This window comes from Leuresthes tenuis, unplaced genomic scaffold (assembly GCF_036924035.1).
Source record: "Leuresthes tenuis unplaced genomic scaffold, fLeuTen1.0.hap1 SCAF_5, whole genome shotgun sequence".
Taxonomy (NCBI): domain Eukaryota; kingdom Metazoa; phylum Chordata; class Actinopteri; order Atheriniformes; family Atherinopsidae; genus Leuresthes; species Leuresthes tenuis.
This window is the reverse complement of record NW_027325359.1, coordinates 30,880,644-30,895,469: the sequence shown is the minus strand read 5'-3', so window position 1 is coordinate 30,895,469 and position 14,826 is coordinate 30,880,644. Positions and strand designations below refer to the sequence as shown.

General features: G+C 37.5%; 1 protein-coding gene across 2 annotated transcripts; it reads right to left on the bottom strand.

Moving 5' to 3' along the window:
• Window positions 1-1,075: 1,075 nt before the first annotated feature.
• Window positions 1,076-13,009, bottom strand: cetp (cholesteryl ester transfer protein, plasma). 2 transcript variants are annotated; one of them, XM_072386639.1, is made up of 18 exons: window positions 12,568-13,009; window positions 12,324-12,490; window positions 10,811-10,925; window positions 10,586-10,717; window positions 9,025-9,095; window positions 8,080-8,167; window positions 7,926-7,995; window positions 7,777-7,837; window positions 7,220-7,311; window positions 6,884-6,978; window positions 6,299-6,383; window positions 6,143-6,193; window positions 5,912-6,064; window positions 4,366-4,433; window positions 2,745-2,784; window positions 2,081-2,153; window positions 1,648-1,733; window positions 1,076-1,557 (listed from the first exon to the last, which is right to left on the bottom strand). In XM_072386639.1, the coding sequence occupies exons 2-18, from the start codon at window positions 12,457-12,459 to the stop codon at window positions 1,480-1,482; spliced, it is 1,494 nt and encodes a 497-aa protein (XP_072242740.1). In that variant the 5' UTR covers window positions 12,460-12,490; window positions 12,568-13,009; the 3' UTR covers window positions 1,076-1,479. The 2 variants fall into 2 exon arrangements, with proteins under 2 accessions (XP_072242740.1, XP_072242739.1); XM_072386638.1 differs by having other exon boundaries at window positions 12,324-13,009.
• Between the last annotated feature and the right edge of the window lie 1,817 nt (window positions 13,010-14,826).

The following is a 14,826-nucleotide window of genomic DNA, read 5'->3' as shown; positions in this document are numbered from 1 at the left end:
GCCACCAGCAAGCCAAAAACGAATCGAAACAAAAGAAAACAGACAAAAAAACAACTTTTTATTTTTATCACCAGTATTCTTTTAATCAGACTAGATGCTGCCAGATAATGAAACATTATTATTATTATTTTTATAACAGAACTTAATTGTTCTGTGAAATGTTTATTGGGTCAAACTTCACTTTTATTTCACTAGGTTTACTTTTAATCATCTTTATCCTTTCTGTCTCGTATTTTTTACACGTAACTATATCATGTTCTATTCACATCGTCCTGAGTCATTTTTCCACCTTTCCATTATTCTACTCTTGATAATAATGCCATCTTGTGAGTACAAATCAGCTGCTTCACGATATCAGACAGAAGCTCCAAACTGTCTGAACCCAGGCAAAAATATCACAAACAGATAGCCGTAAAGACTAAATAAAGCATAAAAATAAATAGCCTTTATTTTCTCTTTTTCTTGTGACTCTTCCCAAACAACTATTAACAGGAATGGATCCCTCAGTGACTAATTTTCTTATAATTTTTCTTCAGACCCAACTGGTTGAAAAGAGAGCCCATTTTAAAAGATGATTAAGCACATTTAAGAAGAATAATCATCTTTATGCTTTTCGAATCAAATAATTATGTGTGTGTTATAATGTCTGAACATCATAAATATAAAAATGAAAATTGTCCAGTCAATTAAGTTGTGTTTGTAACTGTTTCTGAGTCAGGGTGTGAGTAATTTATAAATTAAAATAAGTCACAGATAAGAATTGAACAACATTCCTCTTCCAAAGGTCCAACAGCTGGTCTCCTCAGCTCCAAAAGTTTACAGACTGTTGTTAAAAGATGAGGGGATGCTACACTGTGGGAAACATGGAAATAGTAAAATGTCTCTGTTTATATTTACATTTTACGCAGCATGCCAACTTCTTTTTGGACCTGGGGTTGGAGGTTTGCCTTTACCTCAGCTTGGCATATCACCACGCTGAGCAGATAGCCTATGGGACAAATTATTTGCCACTGGGAGCCCAAAATTAATTTTACTGCACTTTTACTGACAAATACACACACAAAAGAATTGGAACTCTCTGTAGAGTATAATTTTAATAGGGTTTACAAAACTACATTTGCACAAACACAAAAAACTTGAAGAAAAGTTTTTCCATTCTTGTTTACATTCCATACTCTCATTACATTTCCAGACAAAATAACAGATAAGTAACTTAATCAAATCTATGAATTATCTTTTATATAACTAATAATTTTATGAAAAGAAATGGGCTTGTCATGATGAATCTGCACAACTCCTCAGCTTTATGTAGTGGTGTAGTCAGTTTTAGCTCGCTTAGGTTTCCATTAAAACGTTTATGAGGTGGTCACTTTAGAACATCACTGACAAGCTTGCCTGTTGGCTAGATTTTCATCCAAGCAAAAACTTTTAGCCTGACTTACAAACAGTTCTGGGTTAAGATCCAAACTAGCTGCCAGGTTACTGCAACGTTCTCTTGAGGAAGTCAACCAAGAGGTGGTGAGGGAAGCCGAAATCCATCTGAGTCAACACAAAGCCCTTCAGCATGGACAGAGGTAGAGAAAGAAATGATGTGAATGCAGAGACAACAGCAACTAAACCAAAAAGAGGACAAAGAGCAGCTCTTACATCCTGATGAAGCACTTCAGGGTTGATGATGTCAAATAAGTTGGCCCCCTGTTTGTCCATCAGCCTGGTTATCTCAACCTCAAGAACTGAAACAAACACCACATTTCAGCACCGCAATGTACCGACACTCTTATAGCTGGAGAGCAGTGCTGTGAATAATGCCATATAAATGTTAGAAACATAAACAAAAAGCATTACTGAACAGCTGAGAAGTGAATGGTGGACACATGACATCCACACTCAAGAAGAAACCGCCTTTAAAAAGCATTTGTTTTACTAATATAGAAGATGGAACAAATTTAAGTCATTAAATAGTCTCAATTATTTGTGATCTTAGTCAATTTTGTATTCTGTAAAAGGCTATATTCAATGAAAGGTATGAATGATATGTAATTGGTGTAAGAGGGTTGATGTTTGAGCATGAGTTTCTTACCAGACAGGACTTTAGGAAGGCCTATTTTCTCCACAGCTTCTCTTAAGAACTCTATTTGTGCCTCATCATGCAGCTAGAAATGAAGGAGAGGTGACTGAACAAGTTTAATTAAAGCACACACTGCATGTTTGTCTGCAGGAGTTGCATCATTTTATCAATAAAAAAACATACTGAAGCTCTGACGAAAGTTCAGTTACAGAGATGTGATCCATTTCATCCACTCTTTCCTCCACTGTTTCACCCTGATGCAGCACTGGAGTCTAACTGTCAACTTTATTCTGATTCTTTGCACAACAAACTTTTTTACCATTATTTGTGCACCAATAAATTTGTGTTAACCTTTCATTTGATCTGTTTTTAATTACAATTTAACTTTACAATGCAGCTGAACTAATAAACATGTCGCCAAGCACATGTTAAAACATAATTTATCAAGTGTCATTTTTGTATTTATCGTCAGTCAAACATAAATTATGATTTCATGATGTTCCTTTTAAAAAGAAAAATTGAGGTAACTCGACTCCTTATTTCCTTGATTTCTTCGCAGTGCAGATGGATGAACCCATTGGGACAACAATAGCAAATTTAAAGGGAAATAAGGTTAAAAAAAAACACCAGAACTCTGCTTTGAACAAAGTATGTTTTAAACTGTTTTAAAACGTACCTGATTCTGTGAGTGCAGCTCAGCGTGGATTATAAAGATCCTGTGAGGATAAGAAAAATTAAAATCAAGCGTAATGCAAAACATAGAACAACAGTAAGACAAACTGATCAAAATCATAAGTACACATGGCTGTGGCTCATCAAAAACCATAAATAAGGCCCTTTTCCCCACCTCACTAAAGTCATAATATTGATTTCAGTAACTCTACCTTCCATAGCTTCTTACCATACAATAGATTTAGTTTAAATGGGGATCTTGTTCTGTCTGGTCTGTATAGCAAAGTGCAAGTCTACCCTTTAATTTGTGCTTTAATAAACTCATTCTGTCCCACTTGGTCGTCCTTTTCACGCTACATGTTCAAAGTGAGGGGTCTGGCGCGTCTTCGTTGGGTATCACTGTCTCATTGGAAATCATGGAGGTGGAAGGACGGGTGTTGGAGCTGACATGCCACTGAGGTGGCCGTCTGTTGTCAGTGCTGTTAACGCTCAGGATGTACTTGCCATTGGAGAGTACAAGCTGATACAAAAAGGGAACAGCAGCAGCTTTATTTGCACACACATATCTAACCTGCTCTTCTGTGAATCTTGTGAGGAGAAACAACCAACTATGGTATGAGGAAGGACTAAGCATGAATCAACCACAGTCTGATCCATGCCAGCTCAATGCAAAGCACTTTGAAGCATTGTGTTGAATCGTTCTATATCAATAAATGTGCCTTGTCTTTTAAGATCCGCTGGTAATAATTTGTTTTCTGATAGCAGAAGACACTTTCGGAGGCCTTAGGTATGGAGGAATCGTAATCTTAAATAAAGACGAAAATATATAAATGGCTAAATAAATAGGTTTGTAGGATGATAAATGCTGCTAAAATAGCTAAAAATGCTGCAAAGTAAATAAATAGCTAAAATTAACACAAGCTTACATGAATGTAGTTTAAAATTAAAGCAGGGAAATGTATTTCTTTCCCATTCTAATAAATTAGTTTGATCTTTAATAGTATTCATCATCATATAAACTAAATAATTTAGCCATTTCTATGTCTTTGACAGTTTCAGTTCCCCATACTGGATGAGTCCCAGGCTCGGCCAGTGTCAGGTTGAGCTTCTGTTTTGGCTCATTCTTTTTGCTTTGTTGGCCTATTGATTTATTATTAGAATCTGCCTTTAGAAATGGGATCCTGGTGCTAACCTGATACTAAGAAGAATGCCCTTTTGTCTCGTCTTCTTCTATTGTTTTACTTTTACCTCAGTGTGGTACCTGTATTCATATCTTAGAGCTAATAGTATCTATACATTTTAAAATTGTCAACATGATTTAGAGGAGATGACTTAAAGAGAATTTATCTGAAAAGTTATCATCATTATATCAACCAACCACAACATGATAGGCCAAGACTGGACTTTATGATGGGACTGTGAACAACTAGAAGCACTTTTACCTTTAAATGTGGTTGGACTACTTTGTTTTGATGACATAATTGTGACCATATGCAAAGGGGACGATGGCACTAAAGATGGAAGTTGTTGTAAAGAAACCAGAAATTTAACAGTGTTCCATTTTGGGCTTTGTGTGTTTGTTGTATCCTTGTTTTTTTTCAGAAATAAACATAAAAAGGTCTTACTCATTCTGTTTACTGTGCAGGAAGAGCTTCTTGTCAGCATAGGAAGCTGTCACATCTACAGCCACATCCTAAACACCAGAAACAAACCAATCAAACAGAGACCCTCATGGAAGATCCCGCCTCCATTACATCTGCACACTATTTCAGAAAAACATATTATTTCATTTTTAACTCAGACATGAGCGGTTCATTTAATTTGGTTGTTCTTGAACTAAAAAAAAAAACAACAACATACAATTAATAAGTACAAATCCTGTATTTTGCTCCAGATGCTTCCAAACATTTCTCTATGATGATTGATGATCTTAATTACTAAATTTGTGATTTTGTTTTGTTTGCTGTGTTTACATGTGTCTTTAATAAAGTGAAGCAAAGTAAATATGTTGTGTGTAGCTGTGATGAGGACCAAGATTAATTAATCAATTAAGACTAATCAACTCTATTTTCAACCAAACTTTAGTCACTGCTGATACAAAGTGTCCCAAATTACTGACAGAAAAATCTGACAGAAACTCACTAAATATGAACAGAGGTATGAATCAACAGAGCAATGACAGTATGGACCCTAAAGGAAACCAGGGAGAATCTATACAACGGGAGCTAATGACAAGCTCAGGACAGCTGTAGTAAGTGGCAAACTAAATCCACATCCAGGTGTAAGGGGAAAGAAGAAAGCCAGGGTCTGGTGGAAATAACCTTCTATAATCTTTTCCAAAGCTCTGTCAAATGTCACGAGGTTAAGGAAAGATTGTAGGAGAAACTCATAAGGCCTTAGGAGGACAACCAATATTCTACAAAAAGTTATTTAAATACTGAATCTAATGCACTCTTATCATGTTGTTATATGGGAACTATATCATTAAACAGTATATATCATACTAGCAAAAAGGATATAATATAAAATATTAATTTATTATCAAGTTTGGTCAGTTAAACAGAAAAAAAGAATAAATGTAAAATATATTGCTGTTACAGACTGCTCACACTCTCCTGTCCTCATATCTGTCCACGAAAAATCACAGTTAATGACCAGATAAATTAAATCAGGTGCCACTTTGAAATTTGCAGCTGCAAGGCATTGCGGGATAGAACTTTCATGGTGTTTCTTGTGCTAAAGGAGGTAGTAAAGACAGGACTGTTGCTCATTTCCTCAGCATTCAGAGTTCAAACAGCTCTCATCATAGCTGACTCTGATTTCACTTCTGACAAAGATCAACTTACAGCTAATTATTTCACAGTTTACATCTAAAAAAATTGTTAAAAGTTAAGGGAGTTGTTTATCTGTTAAATTATTATTATGTTCGGTAAAGGGTTGCTTACTATTTCAGCTTATTGTTGATTAACTGTCAACAATAAGCTTTTAGTATCTTATCCACATCATTTTCCCCCAATATTACTATAAACTGTTTCTCTTTGTCTTAAATCTAACCCCGTCTTACGGTAAAAGCATGAAATGAAACTCATTATGTGGCGTAACAGCTGAACTCAACATTTTGTTTCCTTTAACTTTACAAAAGCCTGTTGAAAATGTCTCGTCACAAAGTACCGCTTGAAAGGAGAGCGTCGGCGTGCTTTGACCCCCACAGCGGAGTTCTCCAGACACCTGCCCCCAAACTGAGGTACCGATGGTGGAGGTGTTAACGAAGGGAACAGATGAACTCCACACTCTTAGCTCCGGAGAAGCTGATTCCATTAGACACTGAACACAAATACAAAGTAATTTATCTCCTCTGATGTATTATTTTGAGAATAAGTGACATACAGTTTTTATTCTTACTTGTTCAATGTATGCAGGCATGACACTGGAGAGGCTCGTCTTGAAGAGTTCCTGAGATTGTATTAATCAGATAAGAAAATAAGAGTTCAGGTTTAAACATCTGTGCCCACCTGTCACATTATTGTTTGCAGGCCAAGCTGAAGGTGACGTACTTACAATGAGCTCATTTGATGAGATGTTTAGCTGGAAGCGGCCATCGTGGTGAGCAGCAGCAATCGGGGGGTTAAAGAGCTCATCTGAGGTTAAAACACAAGCTATTCAATTCTGGAGGTTAATTCTGGAGGTTACCTTCTGAAGTAGATTAATAAGTGAGACACTTGACTTTTTCATGTTAATCTGGTCTTATTTTTAATGAACTTATCTTTTATTTTTAGCCTTTTCATTCACAACATTCAACTTTTTTTGGAAACAAAGTTGCATATCTTCATGCCAGTGGATAAAACCTTGGATTAAAGGTGAGTAAACACTGATGTTGCAGGTCTGACTCTGGACGCAAAGTCTTCTCTTCAGCTCTTTTGTCTGTATGAAGAATTTCTGCACCAATATGAAATATCTTCTCTCGTTTTAAATCATGATGTGCATTTTGGCTGGACTACTAAAGAAAAACAGTTGTAATGTTGATATTCTGAGCTGTAGGTCAGATCAGCAGGTACAGTTTTGACCACTTTTTTGTAAGTTTCTTTTCTGTTATTTCTGTTGTGCTTTAAAATCTCTAAACACAATGACAAAAGCTGACCTGAGAACCAGAAGTAAAGCATCCTGCTTTCAGTCAGCTGACTTGGACTGAAAACGGAGTTATTCACCTCAGAAGTCGTGTTATTGTAGTTGGTCAGACCCTGAAAGCAGTAAGAAAAAAGGACATTTTTAAGAGAGAATATACAGTTAGGTAAGTACTTCAATGATTTTACTGTGCGGACCCTAAAATATGATACAAGAAAATGTACTGAAGTCGGACTGTAGTCTTTTATTCATCTTAGCCAAATTACTTGCATTTGATTAATCAAACACATTTATCTACACATTTTAAAGAAGAACATCAATGTTGTCTCTTAAACTGTATACACAGGTAATATTTACCTTGTGGTATGATTCTATGTAGTTAGCAGTGATGACGGGTGCCGTAGTTACTCCGATATCCACACTTATGTCTCCATCACTGAGGAAGTGCGCTGTCAACACAAACAAACCCAAGCTGTAATACAGTACATAGCACTTTAATACTTACAATACATATTGTGTTGCACATGTATCAGTTTCACTGACACATTTGAATCTTTCTAAATTTGAAATTAGGAAAATGCTTTTTTGTGAAAATGCTTTTCATCCCATGTATTATAGTATATAAAGTCTTATTCTTGTAAGGTCCTGTAACATTACCCCACCCTGTCTCTTGAAAATGTTGGTGGCTCCAGGTCTCTTTTGTTAGCCTCTAAATAGAGACAACAAATGTACCTGTATAGCTGTGGATGTGCAGGACTCAGACAGAGTGGTGCTACTTCCCAGAGCTGTAGGTAGAGCCTGGTGATGCTTTAAGTGGAATATGGTACCAAAACGCTTTGACCAAGACTGTACATAGAAACACAGAAAACTGAATTTAACGATGACCAGATGCTACCTCTCATATGCGCACACACCTGCTGTGTCTTGTATGAAGTCAGCCAGTATATCTGCCAGCTTGTTGATCTCCTTGCAAATCTGCATTTAGGGACAGATTTGTCATTGTTTCAGCCTGATCAGACAGACAAACATGAACAAAATAAAGGCTGTTATCTTTCATCCTCACCTGTCCTTTGATGGCCAGCTTGACAGTGAAGGTGATAAAGTCAGTGAAGAGCTTCTTCAGCCAGTTCGGTCTGGTCAGCGCCAAGCAGACACACAAAAACAGGCTCAGGCACAGCGATCATGAAATGCAGATGGAATGCAGATCAGTCACTTACTCTTTGTCTCCCTGCAGGTGAAGGCGAAGCTTGTGAAAGTTCAGATAACAGTCTGATGTGTCCGCTGCGACCTTCCCTTTACCGCAGTCTGACAAAGGAGGCAGACAGAGGTAAACGAGGTTAGAAAGCAGGCCATGTAAGAGGAGATAAAAGATATAACATGAGTATATGTCTATATTTTATTCACCACTTGATAGCTGCAAGTAGACTAACAATCATCCTCAAAAAATGGCATGAGACTGAGGGAAAATGGGATTGGGAATACTTAAGGACTTAGGAAGCAAAATGGTATTCATCCAGAACAATCTATTGTCATGGTTTATGAGTTTCTGTATTTTAATATTATCTTGCCTTTAGAGTCATGTTTAGGGTTTAAATTAGCTCTACTTTGTGCATTTTTGTTAGTTTTGCTTCCCATGTTTATTTGCTTCGCACCCGTTTTGTGTTTCGTTAATTACCCTCCTGTCATCCTGCCCTCCCCACCTGATCGTAATCAGTTAGTCACTCTGTATATATACTCCCCAGATTTTTATTGCATTGTATTCATGTCTGCTTCATAAGTTGTTCTGTTCTTCAAACTATTTGGAGTTTGTTTTTTGGGACTTTGTTGGATTTCCTGCCAAACACTGTTGATGTTTGTCCTTGTGTTCCGTTATTTCTCTAAGTCATTTTTGCATTTTTAGTTTCCTGTTTTGGGGACTCTCTCTGGTATTTTTGTTATGTTTTGGTAAATAAAGTGAATTATTTTTCTCATCCAACTCCATCCTGGATTTGGGTCCAACACTGCTCAGCATGGATGTTTCTGTTAGTTTTTAATGCTAATTATCTGAATTTGAAAGCTAAATTGTAGCTCAAAATGACAAAAAAAATGTAGACATTTACAGTAGAGTATAAAGTCTAAGCACTTTAAAGTTGTACAAAAGTTCATGTAAATATGTTACTTACAAAGTTTTGGGTTGATTCCAAGATCAATCTGAGAATCAATCTCAAAGTCAAGAGTCTGTGCAACGTTGACACTAGAAACAGGAGAAACAAGAAATACAAAAGGCAAGAAATCAAAATCAATTTGTGATGACTCATGTTGACTTTGCTTACATGAATTTATTGCAACTTTGGTGAACTTTGAACCTTGTATCTGTGGCATTAACCAGCAGCATGGTTTTATTCATAACAAACCAACCAATCCATACAACTTGCAGGGTGTAAACTAACTTTTCAGGCTTGACGATTTGGAAGAAGGTTTATAAGACATTAGCAGCAACATAATACTATTGAGTGTCACCTGGTAGTTGTTGGCTGATTGGGAGAGGAGTGGATTAAAGACATTTGGGGTGGTCCCAGTTGGTTTCTGACACTGGTGATGATGTGAGCCTCGTTCTGTTTTAGTCAGCGAGGTAAACGAGCTGTCTTAACGTTGTAAACTTAATCAGACTGGATTCAGTTTAACTCAGTATAACCTTTTTAATGTTATAATTCTTTTGACATTGCAGTGCTGCCACACAAGTGCTGTGATGTATAATAAAGCTTCTGTGCGTGCTGAATGTCGACAAATATGAATATGAAAAGCTGGTATTTAGATTGTTTTTAAATTGTGATTATCAAAATTGTCTCAATACTCAGTTGTTAATTAAATTTTTTATTTTACAGTTGCTGAGGGTCACTTGCTCTGTTCCTGCTGTTTGATTTGGTCCGCCCAGCCTTGCATGGCCTGCATAAAAGATCTAGGAGTTTGTCAGGTGGACTAACTAATTTTTTTCTGTATATTTTTTGTTTGTCTGGGTTACTTTACCATTTAACCTACTGTGGCAGTCTTATAGCCTTAATCATTAGAAATCCTGGACCCAATCTATGGGTAAGTTATCGATGTTTGCTCTGATAACTGGAGTGCAGGGATCTGTTTGCCATTTTTAGTTGTTTTGGGTGTTCTTGGCATGTCTTGGGCATTTAGGAGTACGTGATTAGCCTTGACTGAAACAATGAGGAACCCATTTGTTTTGTCTCAAACTTTTCCTAATGTCAAGCTTTTGGTGGTCAGTTATCTTTTGGGTGAATATTTAGAATGAAACTATTTACCAATAGTTTTTCCTTTTGGCTCTGTAGGGTTAGGGTGATCGGATGTGATTATTTTCAAAATGCGAATGGATCACATCATTAAAATACAAGTAATAACTGTGCAGCATTTTTTTGCACTTGGGGAAATTTTGCAGGGCCTCTTTTTTACTAAAATGTAGTACAACTTAAATAGTACCATAGTGTCACCTCTAGTGTCACCTCTACACCAAAGTAACCGCACTGTTCTTTAAAGTTTGGTGGTGATCATGGCTGAATTATAAGGTGCAAAATACTATGCAACGACTCGGTCTTGCTGCCTTTTCCCCACAAATGGCTGATTACTAGTATGACAAAAACTACCTCTGTGGGATTTTTCTGTGGATTTCATGTTTCTAGTTATTTGCACTTCTCTGAGCTGAGAAAAAAGATGAAAAATGTCTGGTCACGCACTTACAGCCAGCTGCCATATCCATACTGGATGGTCCCTTTGAACACTGCAGACACATTGCTTATCTCCAGGGCAATACCTTTTCCTGGATGCAGCTCAAAATTGCTCAGGCCAATTGACAGGTTGTGAATCTCCAAACTGGGAGGGTTAAAAAAAAATTAGAAAAAAATTAAATGAAGCAGTGGCATGTAGTGCGTAAATTTGTGTGCTTGATATGCTGTTTTCCCTCACTTGTCCAGGCCATATGAGACTTTGCCAATGAAGAGCAGAGATTTTTCTCCCTGCATACTTGGGTATTTGGCATGTTGAAATGCTGCTTCAATCACTTTGGTGGTCTTCTCATTCACTGCCAACAGATAAACACAGACACGTTGGCAAAGATACTGTAAAAACATTTGGATACTGGATTTAAAAAAAAAAAGAGCACATTTCACACATGTACAGATAATTACAACAGGATACAGGAATTGTATTTCCTGTTTACAAATGTGCAAACCAGCAGGATTCTCTTTTTCCAGGCCAAAAATGTGCATTATAGAATAACTGGTCATTCCAAACTGAGCAAAGGTGAGAGCATTTATTTTTCTTTTTGTCTCTTTGTTCTCGCTGAGATGGACTTGTGACCTGTCCATGGTCAACCAGTAACAGCTGCCATAGACTCTACCTTGCCTGCAACCTTGAACAGGTTGTTTGGGCATAAAAAGCTTTTTTATGAATTTGATACAAAATCAGGAAAGAAAGCTGGAAGTCTTGCAAAATAAATGTACAAATATGACTCTTGGAAAGTTGATATGTGGTGTGGCTGAATCTTCGGTTATCGCCATGTGGGACTGGAGTGTTTCTGTTGCATGTGTAAAAATTCAGCTGATGACGTCACTCACAGTGTTGGCAGGTAACAACTTTGTCTGCAGACAACATTGACAGGAACTCATAGCCGACAGTTCAACATTTGGGCAGCAGAGACTCTTTCACAGTTGCATGTCCAGGATTACACCAAACTACCTCTTTATTTCTTTCCATTTTGTTCCTGCTCGGACACCTAGACGTCTCCTTTTCAACTCATCTGGATTTGGGGACTTATTCCAGGTGTCCAAATGTATCCAAATGTCCAAATGTAAATAACTACCCTGTTTGCATGGCTTATTATTATAACAGATGTTAAAAAAAACTGCCACGGTTGTTATTACAGCAGCACAGGATCCAAACTAGAAAAAAAAAACAGAAAAAAGCTCAGAAGATTAAAATAAAAGACAACAGTCTGTAGTTGTAGAAGAGAATTGGTTGCTTGGGAAGAGGTGCTTCTACATGACCTCTTCTCTGAACTCTAATCTGATTTGGAGGATCCAAAAAGAGCTACATTTATGACAATAGAGACACAGAATTTAACTGGTTACCTCTTCAATTCTGCTTCATGTAGCAGGCACCTGCTCTGGCAAACTTCTGAAAACTGGGAGTCATTTTATTAGCCAGTATTTTGATACACCTGTATTTATGATGTTATCTACAAATGTCAGCTTTGTGTACCACTTCCACATCTTAAACCTTCCACCTTCACTTGACATAGTTTGAATTTAATGCTGATGAGCTACAAAATAAGCCTCTGGATGGCAGATATCCTCTGTAGGATACAGTCTTTAACCAAGCATTTTCTTGTAATTTTTATTTGCATGAACATAAATGCACTTTCTGAAATTCAAATGCTTCTTTAAATCAATTGAATATATAAAAGGAGCAAAAAACTCACACACAACAGCAGCAGGGTAGGTGAGACGGCACACAGCCCCAGAATATCTATAGGCCGAAGCAGGGTCCTGCAGGCAGCCGTGGGTCATCCCAAACAAAGACAGGAGCAGCAGCAGTGGGAAGACATCACCAGGCATTGTGCTCGGTCCAAGTTTTTAACCCTGCCGACTGCTTTTAGTTCTGTAACCTTTAAAAACTGACCTTCAAAATATGATTCCCTGCTATAAGAAATAAGGTTTACTAACCTGCAACTATTGAGTGAGAAACTCTGTCCTTCATCCAATCAGAGAAAGACAACTTGTGCGATTCACACTTGGAAAAAAGAGACAAACATTGACTCGCCAAAAAAATGGTCAAAGTGCAACCTTTCCGTGATGTGAGAGCTACAGAACCTCTGTTAGCATCAGGCTGAAATTTACGGTGTGTAAATGCGTTTAAAGTGAACAGAAACACAGAAAGAAGACTAATTTTAGTCAAAATTGAATTCTAATCTCCCTGCTCTGCTCAGCTAACTAACATCACTATTTCAGGTCCAACACTGACAGAGAAGGTCTCAATTTGTGCAGGTTCACAGTGAAACTGGAGGAGCTGAAACCTAACTATTCATTCCCTTCGGGTGATTTATCCAGGAACTGAGTGTAATTGTTCTCCTCCAAATCTCCCAGGTGGGTGACTTGGATTGAACCTGAATCTTACAAAGACTGAGGGGTGGGAAGGGGGAGGACAACAAACACTGGGCTTCTGATGTCATTAAGGGCTCTGACAGGAGTATCTGTGTTTGTTTTTGTGTTGCAACAGCCACCACATGTATAGCATTTGCTGACTATTGATCAGCTCTTCCTGTGTGGTAAAAAACAAAATAAATGAGCAGGAACAGAAATCTGAAGCAGCTGCAGGAGGTTCACCGTGTTCAACTGTAAAAGTTACATTCTGGTCTGATGAATCTGATGAAGAGTATGCAAATGGTTGGCTCAAATATCACTGTCATGAAGCTGTTTGCCCAGCTTGTGTTGTTTGGAAAGTCCGTGCTGCCATGGTGGGAAAATTGCTGTGAATGAGGATAAACTATGAAATGTCAAGCTTATGTAACCATCATAAAGTCTGAAAAAGTCCAAGAAAACTAGTTAGGAAGGTCAGAATGCATTAGTGGGGAAGAATGACTGCTGGTAAATTGACCTAACCTCTGTATCCTGGTAACCACACAAGAGAAGTTTGTGAACCTTAAAACTATGCGCTTCTGATTAATTTTTAAAGCACACTGGCTTTTGATTATGCATATTCTCAGGCTTAAAACTGTCCTAGAGCTCCTGGGGCTGAGATGGCACAGTTCATGACGTCATGAAATCCGTCCTTCTATAGGAAGGACAATAATGTGCCTTTGATAGCGACAAAGAAATAATACACAATATGAAGTACTCAGCCTGTATTTGGGTCTACAGGCTGGAACTCCTTTGAACTTTCTAATTATTCCAGATTGACAAAAAAGAAGAGATTTCACTGTGCTCTTTAACATTTGGACCTTGCTAACACCAGCTGTAAACAGCGAGGCCTCTTCAGCCATTGAGTTTATTGAAGGTCAAAATGCCAGCCCCTGTGCCCTATAGTGACTTTTACCTTCAGCGAATTCTTACAGCTACATGTGGAGTCAACGCACTCTGGTTGTGCCTTCAGTTTCCAAATGACGCAGAAACAGTTTCTCACAAAAAATAAAAATAAAGACACAAGATCGGCACTAATTGAACATACCCAACATATCCTTACACACATAACTTGGAGATAAAAGTTTATGAAAAGCAAAGTTGCTACACAAAAACACCCTCAGACATCTGGGTTGAAGAATGACAAAGATAAATACTGGAGAACCAGACTAGACTGGTACCACATAAAGATTTTAAGCCTTGGTCCTTTACAGGTATCACAGCGATGTTTTCTGATAAACCAAAACTTCTTCAGATACCTTCAGGATCTATTTCAACAGCAGTGTTCTGAATGCTGCTAAAAAATTAAAGTTTCACAAAAAACTTATGACTGTCACACAAAGAGACTTCTACATTGTATTTTAAATCAAAATGGGAGGGGAAAAAAAGCTAATATAACTATTTCAGAGCAGGAATGGCTAAACATCTATCAAGTTCAGGTCATTGGAAAGAATTTCAGTGGAAAAGCATGATGAGATATTTTATTACCCCTAAAACTGGACAAATGCAGGAGGGTCTCCCAAACACCCAGATGTGGATCGCTTCCAAATCTTCTGGCACTGTCCAATTATTCAGCCTTTGTGGACTGAAGCGATAATTGATTAATTAAAAAGCATAAATTCATATTGTGCTTTAAGATCAGAAAGTATTTCTGCACAATATATCAGGGGAACATAATTCTGCCTAATTAAGATAATATTAGCAGCAAGTTAAAAAGCTGTACTAAGAAAATGAGAGTTTTTAATGATCTTCTTTTAACTGCTGACTCGGTACGCACTTGGATTAACAGAGGTGGTCTTTCTTTCT

Excerpts from the sequence above, each read along its gene's own strand:
- cetp (XM_072386638.1), bottom strand. The coding sequence starts at position 12,459 with ATGCCTGGTGATGTCTTCCCACTGCTGCTGCTCCTGTCTTTGTTTGGG. Across the intron at positions 7,996-8,079 it reads CACCTGCAGGGAGACAAAGA|ACCGAACTGGCTGAAGAAGC; the intron begins GTAAGTGACTGA and ends GGCGCTGACCAG. Across the intron at positions 6,194-6,298 it reads TCTCATCAAATGAGCTCATT|GAACTCTTCAAGACGAGCCT; the intron begins GTAAGTACGTCA and ends ATACAATCTCAG.